This window comes from Dermochelys coriacea, chromosome 17, assembly GCF_009764565.3.
Source record: "Dermochelys coriacea isolate rDerCor1 chromosome 17, rDerCor1.pri.v4, whole genome shotgun sequence".
Taxonomy (NCBI): Eukaryota; Metazoa; Chordata; order Testudines; family Dermochelyidae; genus Dermochelys; species Dermochelys coriacea.
The window spans coordinates 4,846,660-4,863,676 of NC_050084.1; the positions used below are offsets into that span (position 1 = coordinate 4,846,660).

Sequence of the window (17,017 nt, forward strand, 5' to 3'; positions counted from 1 at the left end):
CAGGTCGGGACTCGAGGCTACAAGAGGGACACACAGCAGTGCCGCGTGAAAGTCAAGGAGCTCAGTCAAGCCTACCAAAAGATAAAGGAGGCAAACAGTCGCTTTGGGTCAGAGCCCCATACATGCCGCTTCCATGATCAGCTGCATGGCATTCTAGGGTGGGACCCTACCACTACCCCACCACTGCCCGTGGACACCTGCAAAGGGGGAGTCTCACGCAACACGGAGGAGGATTTAGTGGATGAGGAAGAGGAAGAGGAGGAGGAGGAGAATGTACAGCATGCACTCGGTGAATCCGTTCTCCCCGGCAGCCAGGACCTTTTCATCACCCTGGAGCCAATACCCTCCAAAGGCGGGATCCCCAACCCTGAAGGCAGAGAAGGCACCTCTGGTGAGTGCATATTTGTAACTACAGTAAAGGGTTTAAAAGCAATAGTGTTTAATGTTTTATTTGCCCTGAAGACTTGGGATGTATTCGTGGCCAGTACAGCTACTGGAAAAGTCTGTTAATGTGTCTGGAGATGGAGCGGGAATTCTCCAGGGACATCTCCATGAAGCTCTTCTGGAGGTACTCTGAAAGCCTTTCCAGAAGGTTTCTGGGGAGGGCTGCCTTATTTCGTCCTCCACGGTAGGACACTTTATCATGGCAAGCCAGTAGCAAGTAGTCTGGAATCATTGAAGCACAAAGCATGGCAGCGAATGGTCCTGGGTTTTGGTCGCATTCAAGCAACATTCGGTCTATATCTTTCTGTGTTAGCCTCAGGAGAGTGATATCATTCATGGTCACCTGGTTGAAATAGGGGAATTTTTGTAAGGGAACAGTAAAAGGACCCCATTCATGACAGGCTGCTAAAAGGAATCATCCCTGAAGATAGCCATGCGGCAGGGGGAGGGGTGAAGGGCTCATCCCAAATAGCCACGTGGAGGGGTGGGGGGGAGATGTGTGCTTCATTAAATGGCAACCCAACTGTCATTGCTTGCTATGGGAAAGGAGGGCACTGCAGTTTGAAAACATTCCCACATGTTATGAAGGCATTAGAAGCCACGTACCCTTTGGCTTACTGTGGCTGCCTAGAAACCGAATTCTGTTGCCCAGCTGTGTGTGATGTGTCACCATACCGGCAGGTGCTCAATATAAAAGGCAAAATGAAACCTTGTACCTAAAGCACATGTGCCGTCTGCTGTGAATTGCTTGATTCACTGTGAAAGAGTCTCCCTTTTGTTCTCAGAAACGTATCATCTTAAATTTTACTCTCCCTTTTTATCCCCCTGCAGGTGCAAATGTTTCTATGTTCCCCCTATCATCTCCATCCCTGAGGTTATTGCAGATTAGAAGGTGAAAAAAAACACACTCGCAATTACATGTTTTCCAAGCTCATGCAGTCCTCTCGCACTGATAGGGCACAGCTGAATTCATGGAGGCATTCAGTGGCAGAGTTAGGAAAGCATTAAGTGAGCACGATGAGAAGAGGCAGGATGCAATGCTGAGGCTAATGGGGGAGCAAACGGACATGCTCAGGCATCCGGTGGAGCTGCAGGAAAGCCAACAAGAGCACAGACCGCTGCTGCATCCATTGTACAACCGCCTGTCCTCCTCCCCAAGTTCCATATCCTCCTCACCCAGACGCCCAAGAACGCAGGGCGGGGAGGTTCCGGGCACCCAGCCACTCCACTCCAGAGGATGGCCTAAGCAACGGAAGGCTGTCATTCAAACAGTTTTGATTTGTAGTGTGGCTACAATAAGCAATGTGGCCTTGTCCTCCCCTTCTCCCCTCCTCCCCCACCCCACCCTATCCACCCCACTCAGGCTACCTTATCAGTTATTAATAAAGAAAGAATGCATGGTTTCAAAACACTGGTGACTTTATCTCCTTTGACAGCTGTGATTGAAGGAGGGAGGGTGGTTGGCTTACAGGGAATTAAAATCAACAAAGGGGGCGGGTTTGCATCAAGGAGAAACACAAACAACTGTCACACCATAGCCTGGCCAGTCATGAAACTGGTTTTCAAAGCCTCTCCGATGCGCAGCAAGCCTACCTGTGCTCTTCTAATTGCCCTGGTGTCTGGCTGTTCAAAACTGGCAGCCAGGCGATTTGCCTCAGCCTCCCACCCCACCATAAAAGTCTCCCCCTTACTCTCACAGATATTATGGAGCACACAGCAAGCAGTAATAACAATGGGACTATTGGTTGCGCTGAGGTCTAACCTAGTCAGCAAACAGCACCAGTGAGCTTTTAAACGTCCAAAGGCACATTCTACCACCATTCTGCACTTGCTCAGCCTATAGTTGAACTGCTCCTTACTACTGTCCAGGCTGCCTGTGTAAGGCTTCATGAGCCATGAAAGCAAAGGGTAGGCTGGGTCTGCAAGAATAACTATTGGCATTCCAACATCCCCAACTGTAATTTTCTGGTCTGGGAAGTAAGTCCCTTCTTGCAGCTGCTCAAACAGTCCGGAGTTCCTAAAGATGCAAGCATCATGCACCTTTTCCGGCCATCCCATGTTGATGTTGGTGAAACGTCCCTTTTGATCCACCAGTGCTTGCAGCACCATTGAGAAGTACCCCTTACAGTTTATGTACTGGTTGGCAAGGTGGTCCAGTGCCAAGATAGAGATATACATTCCGTCTATCGCCCCACCACAGTTACGGAAACCCATTGCAGCAAAGCTATCCACTATGACCTGCACGTTTCCCAGAGTCACTACCCTTGATAGCAGAACGTCAGTGATTGCACTGGCTACTTGAATCACAGCAGACCCCACAGTAGTTTTGTCCACTCCAAATTGATTCCCGATTGACTGGTAACAGTCAGGCGTTGCAAGCTTCCACAGGGCTATCGCCACTCACTTCTCTATTGTCAGGGCAGCTCTCACCTCGGTATTCCTGTGCTTCAGGGCGGGGGAAAGCAACTCACAGAGTTCCAGGAAAGTAGCCTTACACATGCAAAAGTTTCGCAGCACTCTGAATCATCCCATACCTGCAAGACTATGCAGTCCCACCAGTCTGTGCTTGTTTGCCAGAATCTGTATCAACCAGCCCCACTGCTGCCATGATGTCCCAATTGCCACATCCCATGCTTCCAGGAACATCTGTGTCCATGTCCTCCTCACAATCGTCCTTGTGCTGCTGTCTCTTAGCCAGGTTCTGCACATACTGCAGTATAATGTGCGAGGTGTTTACAATGCTCGCAACAGCAGCAGTGAGCTGAGTGGGTCCCATGCTTGCTGTGCTATGGCATCTGCATGGGTAATCCAGGAAAAAAGGCGCAAAATGATTGTCTGCAGTTGCTTTCACGGAGGGAGGGAGGGAGGGAGGGAGGGGAGACTGACAACATGTACCCAAAACCACCCACGACAATGTTTTTGCCCCATCAGGCATTGGGAGCTTACCCCAGAATTCCAATGAGCAGCGGAGACTGTGGGAACTGTGGGATAGCTCCCCACAGTGTACGGCTCTGTGAGTCGATGCTAGCCACGGTAGTGATGATGCACTCAACCGACTTCATGAGCTTAGTGGGGACATACACAATCGACTGTATAAAATTGATTTCTAAAAATCGACTTCTATAAAATCGACCTAATTTCGTAGTGCAGACATACCCAGGATAATTCACTAAGTCTATGGGTATGTGCAAACCAAAAGACAAAAAGCTAATCCAGTCAACAGTCTTTGGCAAGGACCAATATTGTTAGTTCATGATACCAGAACCCCTGAAACTTTATTAAGCAGACTTGTCATTCTTACTTCCCAGTCTGGATTGATTTCAGAATTCTCCCTGGTAGGCAACCAGCCAGAAGCGGTAGGATTCTGTTATTCCAGGTAAACTGTTATTGATGTTTCCAAATACAGAAAACAAGCACTTTCCCAACACACATGCACATATCCAACATCCTTATTTTGAACAATAATGCAGACCTTGTCATGCTTCTATTAAAAATCAAGCAAAACCATGCTCCTCTGTTTTTTGAGGCAATAATTCAGTCTCCAAGTCAATTACCACAATGTGGGAATATGGTAAATGGTGAGCAAAACACAAGAATAATGGCTTTACCGCTGTTACACAGTCATACAAGCTTAATACCAAACTACTAAACCTTGAACTCCTACACTAACAGCCAATCCTGACATTTCCCTGGTATCTGCAATGTAGGGCAAGTCACGGTGAATGTTCAGGAAACAGAAACGGATTCATACCCATCATTGTATTTGTCAAAGAACAGAATATACTCCCTGTTATGGGGAGCGGGAACAGGTGCCTATCCTAGCCTGCTCTCAAACAGTCCACCCACGATGTAGAGTCAAAACTCAACCCTTCCTGGAGCTTGGCTTTGTTAAAAGAAATTACCAAGAAGCTAACATAGCCTAAACCTTTTCTCCACAACTAAGACCCAAAAGAGCCACTCCTTTATTAATTTTCTCCAGCTGGCTCAATAGCTGCAGGATGGGGTGTAACAGGGGTGTAACTGCCAGCCTGTTAGAGGGAGTGGCTATTGCTATGTGATGAGACAAGTCCCTAAGTACATAAAAGGAGTTAGGATTTCTCACATTTTGTTTCTAGGTCAAGGATACTTCTCTCAATGAGATGAATTTAGCTCAGAACACAGGGGATGCTGGTATCCAGTAAAATCTCTTAATTATGGGTAATTTTTATTTTAAAAATAAATAAAAAACAATCGTTCCATTTACCCTTTCATGAAGGATGCTGTATAGTGAACCAAAGTTAACTCTCTCATACACCAAACGGGTTTTTTCCAGATCATTGGACAGACAAACTGCCATCAATTGCAACAAATGAGGATGACGAAGTTTACTGCAAAGGAGAAAAATCCCAATATTACCACACAAATAAGAATATTATATTAAAAGAGAAATGAATGTCTGGCCTCTTGGATCTTTTCACCCACAATGTTTTTAACTTACTGTTAGAATAAGCAAAACAAGCTGGTAGGAAAACTGTTCATAGAGAGTCACTGATGTTTTTATTGTTAACACTATAAGAGCCTGCAATTATGCTTTCCAGGATCTGTACAGGAAAGTACTTTTATGGGTCAGGAGGGAATCCTGCCTACTCCTGCCTCCCACTGCAGATTTCCGAAAACCTCAAGAGGGGAAAGAACAGTAGAACTGTAAATCCCATTTCCAGAGGAAGGAGTAACCCTGATTCATTATTTTCTGAGCCAGTCATTAGTTAGGCTGAGATGTCCTGTACTTTCTTGCAGGCCCCAGGGATGCCCAAAGACCTGACACATTGTAGGCATTTTGCATTTTCTCTTACCTGCTATATTCCTGTTCTGCTATTAGAAGATCAGCTAAACGTAGCTTACTACAGTTCTGATGTGGTTTAAGGTTGAGCTCCTTCACTGTGACTCTGCTGCTGCCCCACATTAAACTACAGGATGAGAAGAGGAAACTCTAGTCACTCCATGTGTCCAATAGGTTCTTTGGTTACAGCATCTCTTACAAATAGCAGCAAAGTTTCCCAGGATTACAAATCTGTCTCCTGGTGTTAGTAACGTGCCAGCGCTTCGATAACCCTGGCAATAGGCTCACAGCTTCCTAGACAAGCAATAAACTCCCAGCTTGCCAAAGACTAGCTGCAGTGAGAAAGAGACGTGTTTTGGGGAGAGAAAGAGGAGTGCAGCTTGACAAACCATATCGCTACAGTCCTATGCAAAAAGCCATGACACTATGAAGCACTCCTCACGGAGGCAATATTAACCCATGTGAGACAGGCTAGATCCTCTGGGAAGGAATGAGTCACCAACCCAGCTGACCCACTGAATGCTCCTTTTCTGGCAGAATTACTTGCTGTATCAGCAGAAAAGGCGAAGAAGGACCTGATTTGTACTTGCAGCTCTATAGTCAGCCCACTCTGGGTTTGAGCAATTGGGCCACACCCAGGTATACCCTGGAGCTTGAACTCATCCTACCTAAATACAGTCTATGAGCCTCACCCAGAGGCCAATATTAGCCAGAACATTTATTATTATTAAAACATTAATAGACCTAAATATTTGTAGGCTGGTTTAACCATGAATGGGGAGGGGGCATGATAATGGTCAACGAATATTAAAAGGAGGCAAGACAACACATTAGTCTATGTATAACAGAGGACAAACCTCCACTGGTCGGGAGATGGACTGGGTGAACTTAGGACTTTTCCATCTCCAACTTCTATGATTACTGGGTCTTTACGGGTATATCTATACTGAATTGTAAACCCAAGTCTGTGGGAATCAGGCTTATGAACATGGTGTTTCCAAGCATGCGCTTGAGTATCCAAGTTGCATTTTAAACCTGTGTTTACAATTGCTGAACCCAGGTCTCACAAATCATGCTAACGTGTCCATACTGCATTATGCAGACCTTCTGACTCAGGCCTGTGGTTTGACCTGTGTCAAAATGACAAGGTTTGGACCTAAGTTACAGCAGGACTCGGGTTCTGACCCACACCCCTAGCAGGGTCCTAGATCCTGAATGCTTACTGACACAAGCAGACTCTATTTGTGTGTGGAAAGAAGGGGAGCTTGGGCTCAAACCTGAGTCAGAGCCCAGGCTTAGGACTTGTCTACACTGCCACATACAGCGTTGAAACTTTCCTCACTCAGGGGTGTGAAAAAACACCCCCCCTGAATGATGCAAGTTTCAACGCTGTAAAGTGGCAGTGTAGATAGTGCTACAGCGCTGGGAGTGGGAGCTATTCCCCTCACAGAGGTGGTTTTTTTACAGCACTGGGAGAGCTCTCTCCCAGCGCTGGAGCTGCGACTACACAGCCACGTTAAAAGCTGCCGCAGCAGCACTTTACTTTCGGCTGTGTAGACATACCCTTAGTGTGCTGTGTAAACATACCGTATAAACACATGGAAAAAATCCAGACAAGCCATCTGGTCCAGTAGTTTGCTGATGATAATGCATATTAAACAACACCTGAAAACTGTTGAAGTGTCCACTCACTTTGTCATGATCATGTACGGTCCAGTGTGGAAAGAGAATGTTGGCTCATCATCTGCTTGAACCACTTCTTTATCCCAAATGATAGGGAGAGATGCCAGGTACCCTAGCTGCCTACTGCCTGATAGATAAAACTGAGACAAAACCATACATTGTATAACAAGGAGAAATATTCAACAATTCCTCGGTTCTATGCCCAGCTCTACCACAGAGCAACTATGTGATCTTAGAGTGTTGTGAGAATCAGGTAATGTTTGTCAAAAATGTTGTGAAGCTGAAAAATGTTGCCTCAGTGTTACGTATACATGCAAACAACAACTGACCACAAGTAAACATTCGCCAAAAACCATAAAAATTGGGATCATTCCAAAAGGCTTTCAGTGGCTAAGGGCTTTATGGAAAAGGACCTTTCTACTGAATCTTAACTGAACACAGCAGAAGCAGCCACCTCAGAGTCACACAGGTGGGATCCTTCCACCTACTTCTTGAAGTATCTTTTCTTCGTTTCAAAATAAATCCCTTTATCAGGACTCAATAATGACTATAGACCAGGATTTCCACAGTCATTTAGGTCACTGCCCATTTATTTCCCACCATCTAGTGAATAGTAAGAAATATCTAACAGTGCCTGAAAACAACACAGATGGGACCATCTTTGGATTTAAATAAAAACAATGTAATTCCAATTGAGTTCAACAAACAAAAAGAAGTTACACAGTTTGGAGCCCACTGTCTCTAGTGTCTTACCTTCCCAAAGCCAAAACTGTAGATGGTTCTTGATGAATTCGCTCCACCTTTTAGAAGTCTAGTCAGAGGCCTGTCGGCATTTCTAATGTCAAAACATACAAGCATAGCTACATGTAGATTAATAGTGAAGGCCAAGGTTTTGAGAAAGGTTACATTCCATCTTCCAAAGGAGATAATTTACAAAGAAAGAAAGAAAGAAGTCCTACAGCAGCTGCCTTTCAAATACTTCACTTGATATTTGGCCTGGGTCAGAAATAGTGAGACTACTACTACTCTCACTTTCTTGGCTGCCACCACCCTCAGCCCCTACTAGAGCGGAAAAGAAGTCTCGCAAGCACAGCAATGGTAACCCCATAGCCTGCTGAAACATGAAACATGGTTATTTTAAAAAAAAGGCAGGCATATTTTAACAACTTGATTTTAATGTGCAACTATTATCTTGTATATGCTTTTGTTTAAAGTCACTTAGTGTATAGCAATGCAAATATGCAGACATCTTGAATTCACCTTGAATCTTTTCACTAAAGTATTTTTCTTAACAGAAAGCTATTTCCCACTAGATACATCAGACTTATCAGTAAAAAGCGTTAAACGGTCAGACACATCCTCTAAGGACTGGCAGCGACTTACAGATAAAGAAACTAGATTTATTTTATGGTACACAGTACCAGATATCTTAACTCTAATAAAATACAGAATTGTCTCTGGTTTATTCAGTGAATCATTTCCTTTTAAATAAAGAAGAATATTTAAGTTATCACCAACCATTTGGCTCTACAGTAGCAAGAAAAATTTAGTACTAATGACCACATATAAAGGTGATCCATCCAAATACACTAGAATGTCTAAACAAGCAGCTTTGGTTTTAAAATAGATAGTCCAAAAGAAAGAGACAGACAACAAAAAGTAAAACATATGATAAGTTTCAGGATACTTAAGTATGGGATGGAACTTCCCTGAATCACTATGAAGTTAAGTTCTTACCCTTGAGTAATACCACCAAATCTAGATGGGTTGCAGACCAGTACTTTTGATGAACCAACCTTTCTAAGTAAATCAGAGGGGAAATTCTGAATTGCAGCCTGCATGTGTGATGCACAACGCCGTATAAATTCTAATATCTGAAAAACATTAAGCATTCAAGAACTACTAGGTTATAAATGTTCCTATTTTAAAGTAATAGAGCAGGATCATGAAGAAAAGTTGTCACTTACTTCCTGGTGGCAATATTTGGCACCAGCAAAAATATTTGAGATATTAAAATTTTTATTAGAGTCTTTACTGTCCATAAATGGTCTAAAATTATAATGCAGATATCAACCAAAATTCAGCACCTTCAAAAAGAAACTGTATCCATTGTATACATGTAAATTTAGAGAAAAATCAATGGTATGAATATGTAAATAAAACCAAACCTTAAGCCCTCCATATGACAGAGGCAATGCCAATAACTGACAATTCCCAAGGTGAAAATGATAAAACTACTGGATTCAAACACAATTAATAATAAAGGAATAATCTATCTTGAACTATTCTGACTAGGTCTCTCCGTAAAATATGCATACTGAAAGACATCAAATTATCTCGTACCAAGACATGGGATAATTTTAAAACAACAGCTTGCTTGTAACATTTTGCAGATATTTATTAAATAAGCAATATTTATACCAGAAATTTTATAGTTCTAGGCCTTGGTCCTGCAAACACTTACACGCATGTATGCCATTACACACGTGAGTAACTGCAGCTCCAAAGGGACTACTCATGAGTATGCAGGGGATTGCAGGATCAGGACCTATCGCTGTAGTTCTCATCACTGCACATTTACACATTATGGCTCTGATCCTGCAAGCTTGTAAGTACAGGCAGACCTCTTCCCCCAGGTAGAGTCCCAATGAAATCATTTTGAGTTTGCATGATCAGGACCTCAGAATATAATCTGAACCGGAAAGTAACCGGCAAATCACTTCACATTATCTTAAAAAGCATCTGTTTCCTGGGTATGGAGTTTTTGTTCCCAGACAATCTTTCCAAGATAAAGTTGTGAAGTTCACATATATGTGTACCTGAGCACTACTTTCCTTTCCAGCTGACATAGCCCAGCACTGCGGATTTCTTCCATTTTTATCATGTACTCGCAGATCACCTCCTGCATCCAACAATTTACTGAGAATCCACTGATTTCCTGAGAATGCTGCAGCATGTACTGGGGTGCTCCCATCATAACAGCGGCTGAGGAATATTAGAACAGAAACATTTCAAAGTACCTTCACTGTGGTAAACTACAGATACCTCTTGAAAAAGAGCATACTTACAATTACATTATATGTTAGAGCAAAAGAATCTATCTGATCTTGCCAAAGGGGATTCCATGTATGGACTGAGGACTGTGTGGCCTTTTATTGTTACCAGAGGCACTAGAAAACTGCAGGCATGAAAAACTCTCTTTTTCAACACGCTTATCTGCACTTTGCCTGTCTTCTGCAAAAACCAAGCTTTACCTTTTTACTCTCACTGGGGAGGTGCTTCTAAGGCTATGATTAATATTTTTAGTGTTTAAAAACTTCCAATTAGATTTTAAAGATTAATTCCCTGACTGAAGTGAATGAGAGAAAGAAGTGGAGTTCACACCTTTGCTTGCCCTATTGTTTGGCTGGAGACAGCGCACTGATTATCTGTAAAGTGTGGTTATTGCTGGGACTAATGTAGTGACTTTCCTTTCAAAAATAATCTTCTCACTACAACCAGTGCACTGCTATCTTGTTGATTCAACCTAGTGAAAAAACTGCCTCCTGAGGGACAAACAATTGCATTAGAAAAAGTTGTGAACAGTATTCCCTTCTGCCATTCACTTCAATCATGCATTCATATCAACACCTAGCTGGAAACACAGAGCTCTGGTCTACACCTAAAATACAGATTGAACTAGCTATGTCACCCTGGAGTTCTGTAGATAAGCATACCTAACCCTGCTCAGGGAGGTGGATTATCTACATTGACAGAAAAAAACCCTTCCATTGATGTAGGAAGCACCTGCATCTGAGAAGCACCTGCAGTATGAGACTATAGTGGCATACCTGCAGCTGTGCCACTGCAGCATCACTTTGACCATCTCTGCACTGCTGAAGTGCCATAGTGTAGATGCTTCCTACAAGGATGTAAGGTGTTTTTCTGTTGCTGTATTTAATCCACCTCTCTGACAGGCAGTAGCTTGGTTGACAGAAGAATTCTTCTGTCAACCTTGCCACATCTACACCTCATGTTAGGTCAGTATAGTTATGGCACTATTTTTCACATCTCTGAGCATCATATCTATGTTGACCTAACTTTTAAATATAGAACAGGCTTGAGGCCATGCACCACTGAGCAGAGCAAAGCCTAAATACTTTTTAAAAGTCAGGGCCCTGGGCTTTTTCTTTCCCCAACTATCAGCTCTGTAACAATTACAGTTTGGATGAAGGCTGTCTCTCTTTCCTCTGCTCATTGACAATTAACTATTAAGGAAAATCTTGTGCATTATGATAAAGTTGATGCTATAACAAATTTAAGTTTGTTTCAATTTATGAAGGATGTAATTCTGACTCTTATACTTAACTGATTTGGGTCTGATCCATAATCCAAGAGCACTCCTACTAGTTTACCAAGACCTAGCAATGCAGCAGTAAACAGAGCCGTCTGGCCCAAGGAGTTAATTGTGTCAACACAAATACCTGAAAAGTATAAATAAATAAGTAGTCATGCCTCTTATGACTATACAATTTCAAACATACCACCCATTATCAATCTTTAACTTTTTCAATTAAATGTTATATAAATAGGGCCCTACCAAATTCAGGGTCTATTTTGGTCAATTTCACAGTCATAGGATTTTAAAAATTGTAAATTTTATTATTTCAGCTATTTAAATCTGAAATTTCATGATGTTGTAATTGTAGGGATCCTGACCCAAAAAAGAACTGTCGGGGGCAGGTCGCAAGGCGATTGTAGGGGGAGCTGCGCTACTGCTACCCTTACTTTTGCGCTGCTGCTGGCAGCGGTGGTGCCTTCAGAACTGGGCAGCTGGAGAGTGGCGGCTGCTGGCCGGGAGCCCTGCTCTGAAGGCAGAGCCGCCACCAGCAGCAGTGTAGAAGTAAGGAAGGCATGGTATGCTACTGCCTCCCTAACTTTTGTGCTGCTGCCTGCAGAGCTGGACCCTCAGTCCACAGCCACCACTTTCTGGCCACCCAGCTCTGAAGGCAGCAGCACAGAAGTAAGGGTGGCCTGGTATGATATTGCCACCCTTATTTCTGCACTGCTGCTGGTGGGATGTTGCCTTCAGAGCTGGGCACCTGGCCAACAGCCAGCGTTCTCCAGCCGCCCAGCTCTGAAGACAGCACAGAAGTAAGGGTGACAATACGGTGACCCCCCCTAAAATAACCTTGCGACCCCCCTGCAACTCTCTTTTGGGTCAGGGCCCCCAATTTGAGAAACACTGGTCTCCCTTGTGAAATCTGTATAGCATAGGGTAAAAGCACACAAAAGACCAGATTTCACAGGGGGAGACCAGATTCCATGGTCGGTGACATGTCTTTCATGGCTGTGAATTCAGTAGGGCCCTATATATAAGTGTAACTAATACAGAAATAGTTAACCTAGATCTGTCTAATATGAACACAACACAACAAAACAAAAAGCTTTTTCCTAATTTAAAAGAATAAATAAGCTACTGTCTATGAAAAAGGAGCATTTGATACAAATGGTAAACTATTTTAGCCTACTTGTTGAATTTAAACTTCTGATAGTCACTCTGGACATTTCAGTACTTTCAGTTTCAAATGTATTATTTTAGAGAGACAAGGTGGGTTAGGTAATATCTTTACTGGGTAAAGATATGTTTAAATCTTTCCTGAACTCCCTCTTCTTGCCTTCAAACCCCCCAACTTTGCCAAATTCATAATGAGAAGTAAACTCCCCACAGGCCAGGACCCATCCATTCGAAGTGGCACCAGACCATGCCATAACATGCAGACATATCTCACTGCTAAAATGATCAATACATACCTCTCACAACACACCTTTCAAGATCCATGGGTCCTACACATGCCTATCACAACATGTGATGTACCTCATTAAGGGTGCCTGGCAGAACCTGCCCAAAAGTGAGTTATCCCTCCTCTTCCGCTCAAGGCCCTGCCCCCAGCCAAGGTGGAGTGGGCTGGGAGCTGCCTGAGGACACTCCACCTGCTGGGAGTCGGTAGGTGAGGGGGTTGAAAACAGACCCCGCCCCATGTCCCCACCCCACAGCCCCCTCCTCCGCTCAGGGCAGGTGGAGGGTCCATGGCGCGATTCCCCACACCTGCTCACAAAGCTCTTACCATAGCCAGGCTGCAGCCCCCCAGCCAGAGCCGGGTCCAGGTAAAAGCTGTGCATGGAACGCAGGCAGCTGTGGGGAGCGGTGGACTCTCCTGCCCTGGATGGGACGGTGGGGTGCAGGGCAGGGACATGGGCTGAGGACTGCTCTCGACCCCCCACCCCAGGCAGGTGGAGGGTCCACAGCACCCCACAGCTATCCGGGCTCCCTGCCTGGGCTCAGCAGCCAGCCTGGCTAGGTGGGGGGGGGTTCGGGAGAATGAGGTGGGGCAGGGGAGGGGCCATGCCCCTTGAGCCCCCCCCATTCCCGCACTGCAGTACCTCATCCAAAGTACTAAATTCCTCAGTAACAACTATGTGGGTGAAATGAGACAATCACTATGCTCTCGAATAAACTCACAGAAAAATTATAAAAGACAAAAACACCATACCACCAGTAGGAAACCACTTTGCAAACTATGACCGCTTGATATCTGACCTCTCAGTCCTCATGGTGAAAGAAAACTGGCACACCATCAGTAACATTAATAACAATTTATAACCCACTAACCAACCTTTCTCCTATGATTGCAGAGGTGTTAGCTGAGCACTTCACCTTGAAAGGTCTCTTACAATGTGTGAAAACTCCTTACCAAACAACTGTCCCACCTTGTATTTAGTTGTGACAGTCTGAAGAAGAGCTTTGTGTAAGCTTGTCTCTTTCACCAACGCGAGTTTGTCCAATAAGAGATTTAATAATTTTATTAACATGATGTTGAACTAAAAAGAAAACGGTACAGAGTTTAAGCGTAGAAGTTTCTGGTTATCAGGGAATAAGGTACAGATTATCAAGGGGTGAGAAATTCGGTTTAGGAATGGGTGGCATACGGAATACATAATCTACAATTTCCCTGATTTGGGGTAAAAGGTTAACGGGTCAAAGTACAGACATCGAGATATGGGGGTATGTTGTTCCTATAATGGCTATGTTCATGTGTGGAGTATAATGAGTGGATAGGATGATGAAGATGGATTTATCCTCATTTGGTGAGATTTAATGTTCAGTGACAGGTTTCATAGTAGCAGCCGTGTTAGTCTGTATTCGCAAAAACAAATTTGTTAGTCTCTAAGGTGCCACAAGTATTCCTTTTCTTTTTGCGAATGTTCAATGAGTTTATGGTTCCAGTTCATATGGTCTAATGGAAAAAGTCTCTCAGTCCCTTTCCCATAGTTGATGCACGATGTTGTTACATCACCCACTTTGTCTCTCACAACCTGGGACCAACACAGCTACCATTACTGTTTTAAGAAAAGGAGTACTTGTGGCACCTTAGAGACTAACAAATTTATTAGAGCATAAGCTTTCATGAGCTACAGCTCACTTCATCGGATGCATTTGGTAGAAAAAAACTTTTTTTTGCGAATACAGACTAACACAACTGCTACTCTGAAACCTGTCATTATTGTTTTAGTAATTTTAATTAAAAATACAATACATAATATTTCTATTACACTTAACTCTACATATCATATAGATACATCTAAAAGAATACTCAAACATCAACCAATTTTTATATTTTACTAGATTATAAGTGAGGTAGGTTACCTACACCACACAAATAATCGTAAAGAAAAATTTTTTTTTTCTAATAACATAAAAGAACTAACCACTCAGTCTGTGTTCTCTCCCTCCCAGCTTCCCAAAAGGAAACAAGGAACGGTCATCAATAACAGACAGCAGCTGCATTAAAGCAACACTGTCTGCTTGCTTCACGCTCAGAAGAGAACACTTTAACTCCTCCTCGTGGTTAGCGAGGTCAGACACTTTCGGCTACACTTCTCTAGTTACAAACTATAGAAATGATCCCTGAAAGTATAGTCTTAACAAAATGCTCCTCGACTACACATCCAGGCTAATATGCACAAGCTTTCTTCCCATGGTGAATGTTTTCATACAACAGGTTTCACCCTTAGCAAACTACAGGACAAAATTCTAAAAGCAAGTGCCCATTTCATTAAAGCACAATTCAGACAGCTTTAGAACACTAAACATTAGAAGATTTTTATGTCTCTATTTACACAAACACACCTCCTGATTAGCATGTGGAGCTGCTAGCACCCAATCAAACCCTCTTGCTTGTACTTCCTGAAACTGGGATACTTCTCACAGGCTCCTCTGTACCACATGACAGCTTGTCAGGCGCAGACAATGCGGGCAGGTCCGCCCTTTCTAGCGTGCTCTGCAGCTGTTTCTCTCTGGCTTGCTCTCAAATTCATCTGAACTGAAAGTTTTTGCAGGGTTCCATGTTACCAGTACCGGATTTACCATGGCGCCGGGCCCAGAGTCAGAAGGGCGCCGGCCAGCCTGATCCCCCAGCCGGCTAAGCCGTCCAGGAAAGCTGCCCCTGCTCTACCCCAGCCCCGCCCCGACTCTGTCCCTTCCCCCCCAAACCTCCTCCCCTGAGCTATGCGTCCTGGAGGACTGCAGCAGTGGTTGGACCCGCCCCCGCCCTCCACGCAGCGGGAAGCGTAGCAACTTGGCCCAAACCCGCTCCGCGGGTTCCCAGCCGTGCCGCTGGTGAGTGCTGGGAGTGCTCCCCAAAGTCCGGGAGCCAGGGAAGCAGAGCGGAACGGGCTGGGGCCAGTCTCTCCACTTCCTGCCACCCCATGAGTGCGGGGTCGGGTCCGCCCTGCAATCACCGGCGGCAGGAAGTGGAGCGACCCGGCCCCAACCCGCTCCACTCCACCGGCTCGTACTGGGGGGGTAGTTTCCCTCTGTCCCCGAAGCCTGGGGAGGAGATGGAGGGGTGTGTAAGGGGCATGGGATGGGGAAGCGAAGGGGGATCGGGAAACGGGGGCATGGGATGGGGAAGAGAAGGGGATGGGGGAAGCTGGAGCCCACCATGCGGCATTCCCTTGGTAGAAGCTGGGGCTCCCCTGTTAAGCAGGCCCATCCAACCCTCACCCTATCAAGCCCCACCTCCCCTGCATCTGTACCATACCGATGAGCCCCTCAGACACCCTCCCCACAGAGCCCCAACCACCTGCACCCCCACCCAAATGAACCCCACCTCCCCTGCACCTAGACCCCCCCCCCCCCCCGCTGAGTCCCAAACACCTTCACCTGGATCCCCTGCAGAGTCCCACTGCCCCTGGAACCCCCCCAATGAGCTTCTGTGCATCCAGATCTCCCACTGAGCCATGTGCACCCAGACTGCCCCACAGAGAACTCTCTTATCCCCACCTCGAACCCCCCACACTAAGTCCCTCTGCACTTGGATCCTGCTGGGGGGCTGAGCCTGCTCACCCACAACTGGTGCGCCTGGCACAGGGGAGCAGGGCCCCAGGGTGTTTCTGTGGCAGGCCTGGCCCTTGCACTGTGTCAGGGTCAGGTGCAGCCTCACTGCCAAGTTCCTATCCTGGGGTGGGGTGGGGGGAGGCTACAGGGTAATCTCCCACCTCCATGCAACCAGTGGCCTGTGCTCCCCACTGTCATGTTGGAGCCTCCCCTTTATTTATTGATAAATAAAATTTGCAGAATTTTAAAATATTGTGCACAGAATTTTTAATTTTTTGGTGCAGAATCCCCTCAGGAATATGGGGTGCTGTGCAGCTGTGATTGTGGGACTGTGTGGAAGGTGGTGGGCAGTGGGGAGGTCTATGGGCGGGGGGGAGCTGAGTGAACAGTGTGGTGTGCAGGGTGCTGTGCAGTTGTGGTGGGAGGCCAGTGGGGGAAGTCTCTGGGATGAGTGGCGGCTGGGCATAGAGATCTGTGGTGGAGGTCTCTGGCTGACGGGGTGCTGGGCATAAGGGAGGGTCACTGGGCAGCGGGGTGGTGTGATGCGGGCCAGCCATCAAAGGGAAGGGGCAAGCTGGCAGCACAGGGGTGGGAAGGCCAGTGTGTGTCTGTCAGCTGCAGGTTTGTAAACGGTGCCCTCCTGCTGGGCTGTGCAGAGCGGGGCTGCTCCCACCACGCTGTGCCTCATTGCC

At 45.4% G+C, this 17,017-nt stretch overlaps 1 protein-coding gene and 1 non-coding gene across 2 annotated transcripts in view; both read right to left on the bottom strand.

The window, feature by feature from the left end:
• TEX14 (testis expressed 14, intercellular bridge forming factor) overlaps positions 1-17,017 on the bottom strand; it is a 71,239-nt gene that overhangs the window by 40,639 nt on the left and 13,583 nt on the right. Inside the window, 7 exon segments of the mRNA XM_043499348.1 lie at positions 4,688-4,811; positions 5,277-5,390; positions 6,956-7,086; positions 7,700-7,781; positions 8,684-8,820; positions 9,766-9,931; positions 11,295-11,409. Coding sequence (XP_043355283.1) covers positions 4,688-4,811; positions 5,277-5,390; positions 6,956-7,086; positions 7,700-7,781; positions 8,684-8,820; positions 9,766-9,931; positions 11,295-11,409 — 869 coding nt within the window.
• On the bottom strand, positions 14,694-14,910 carry LOC119844891. The gene has a single exon (XR_005289436.1). It is a non-coding gene; the product is annotated as a small nucleolar RNA U3 (small nucleolar RNA).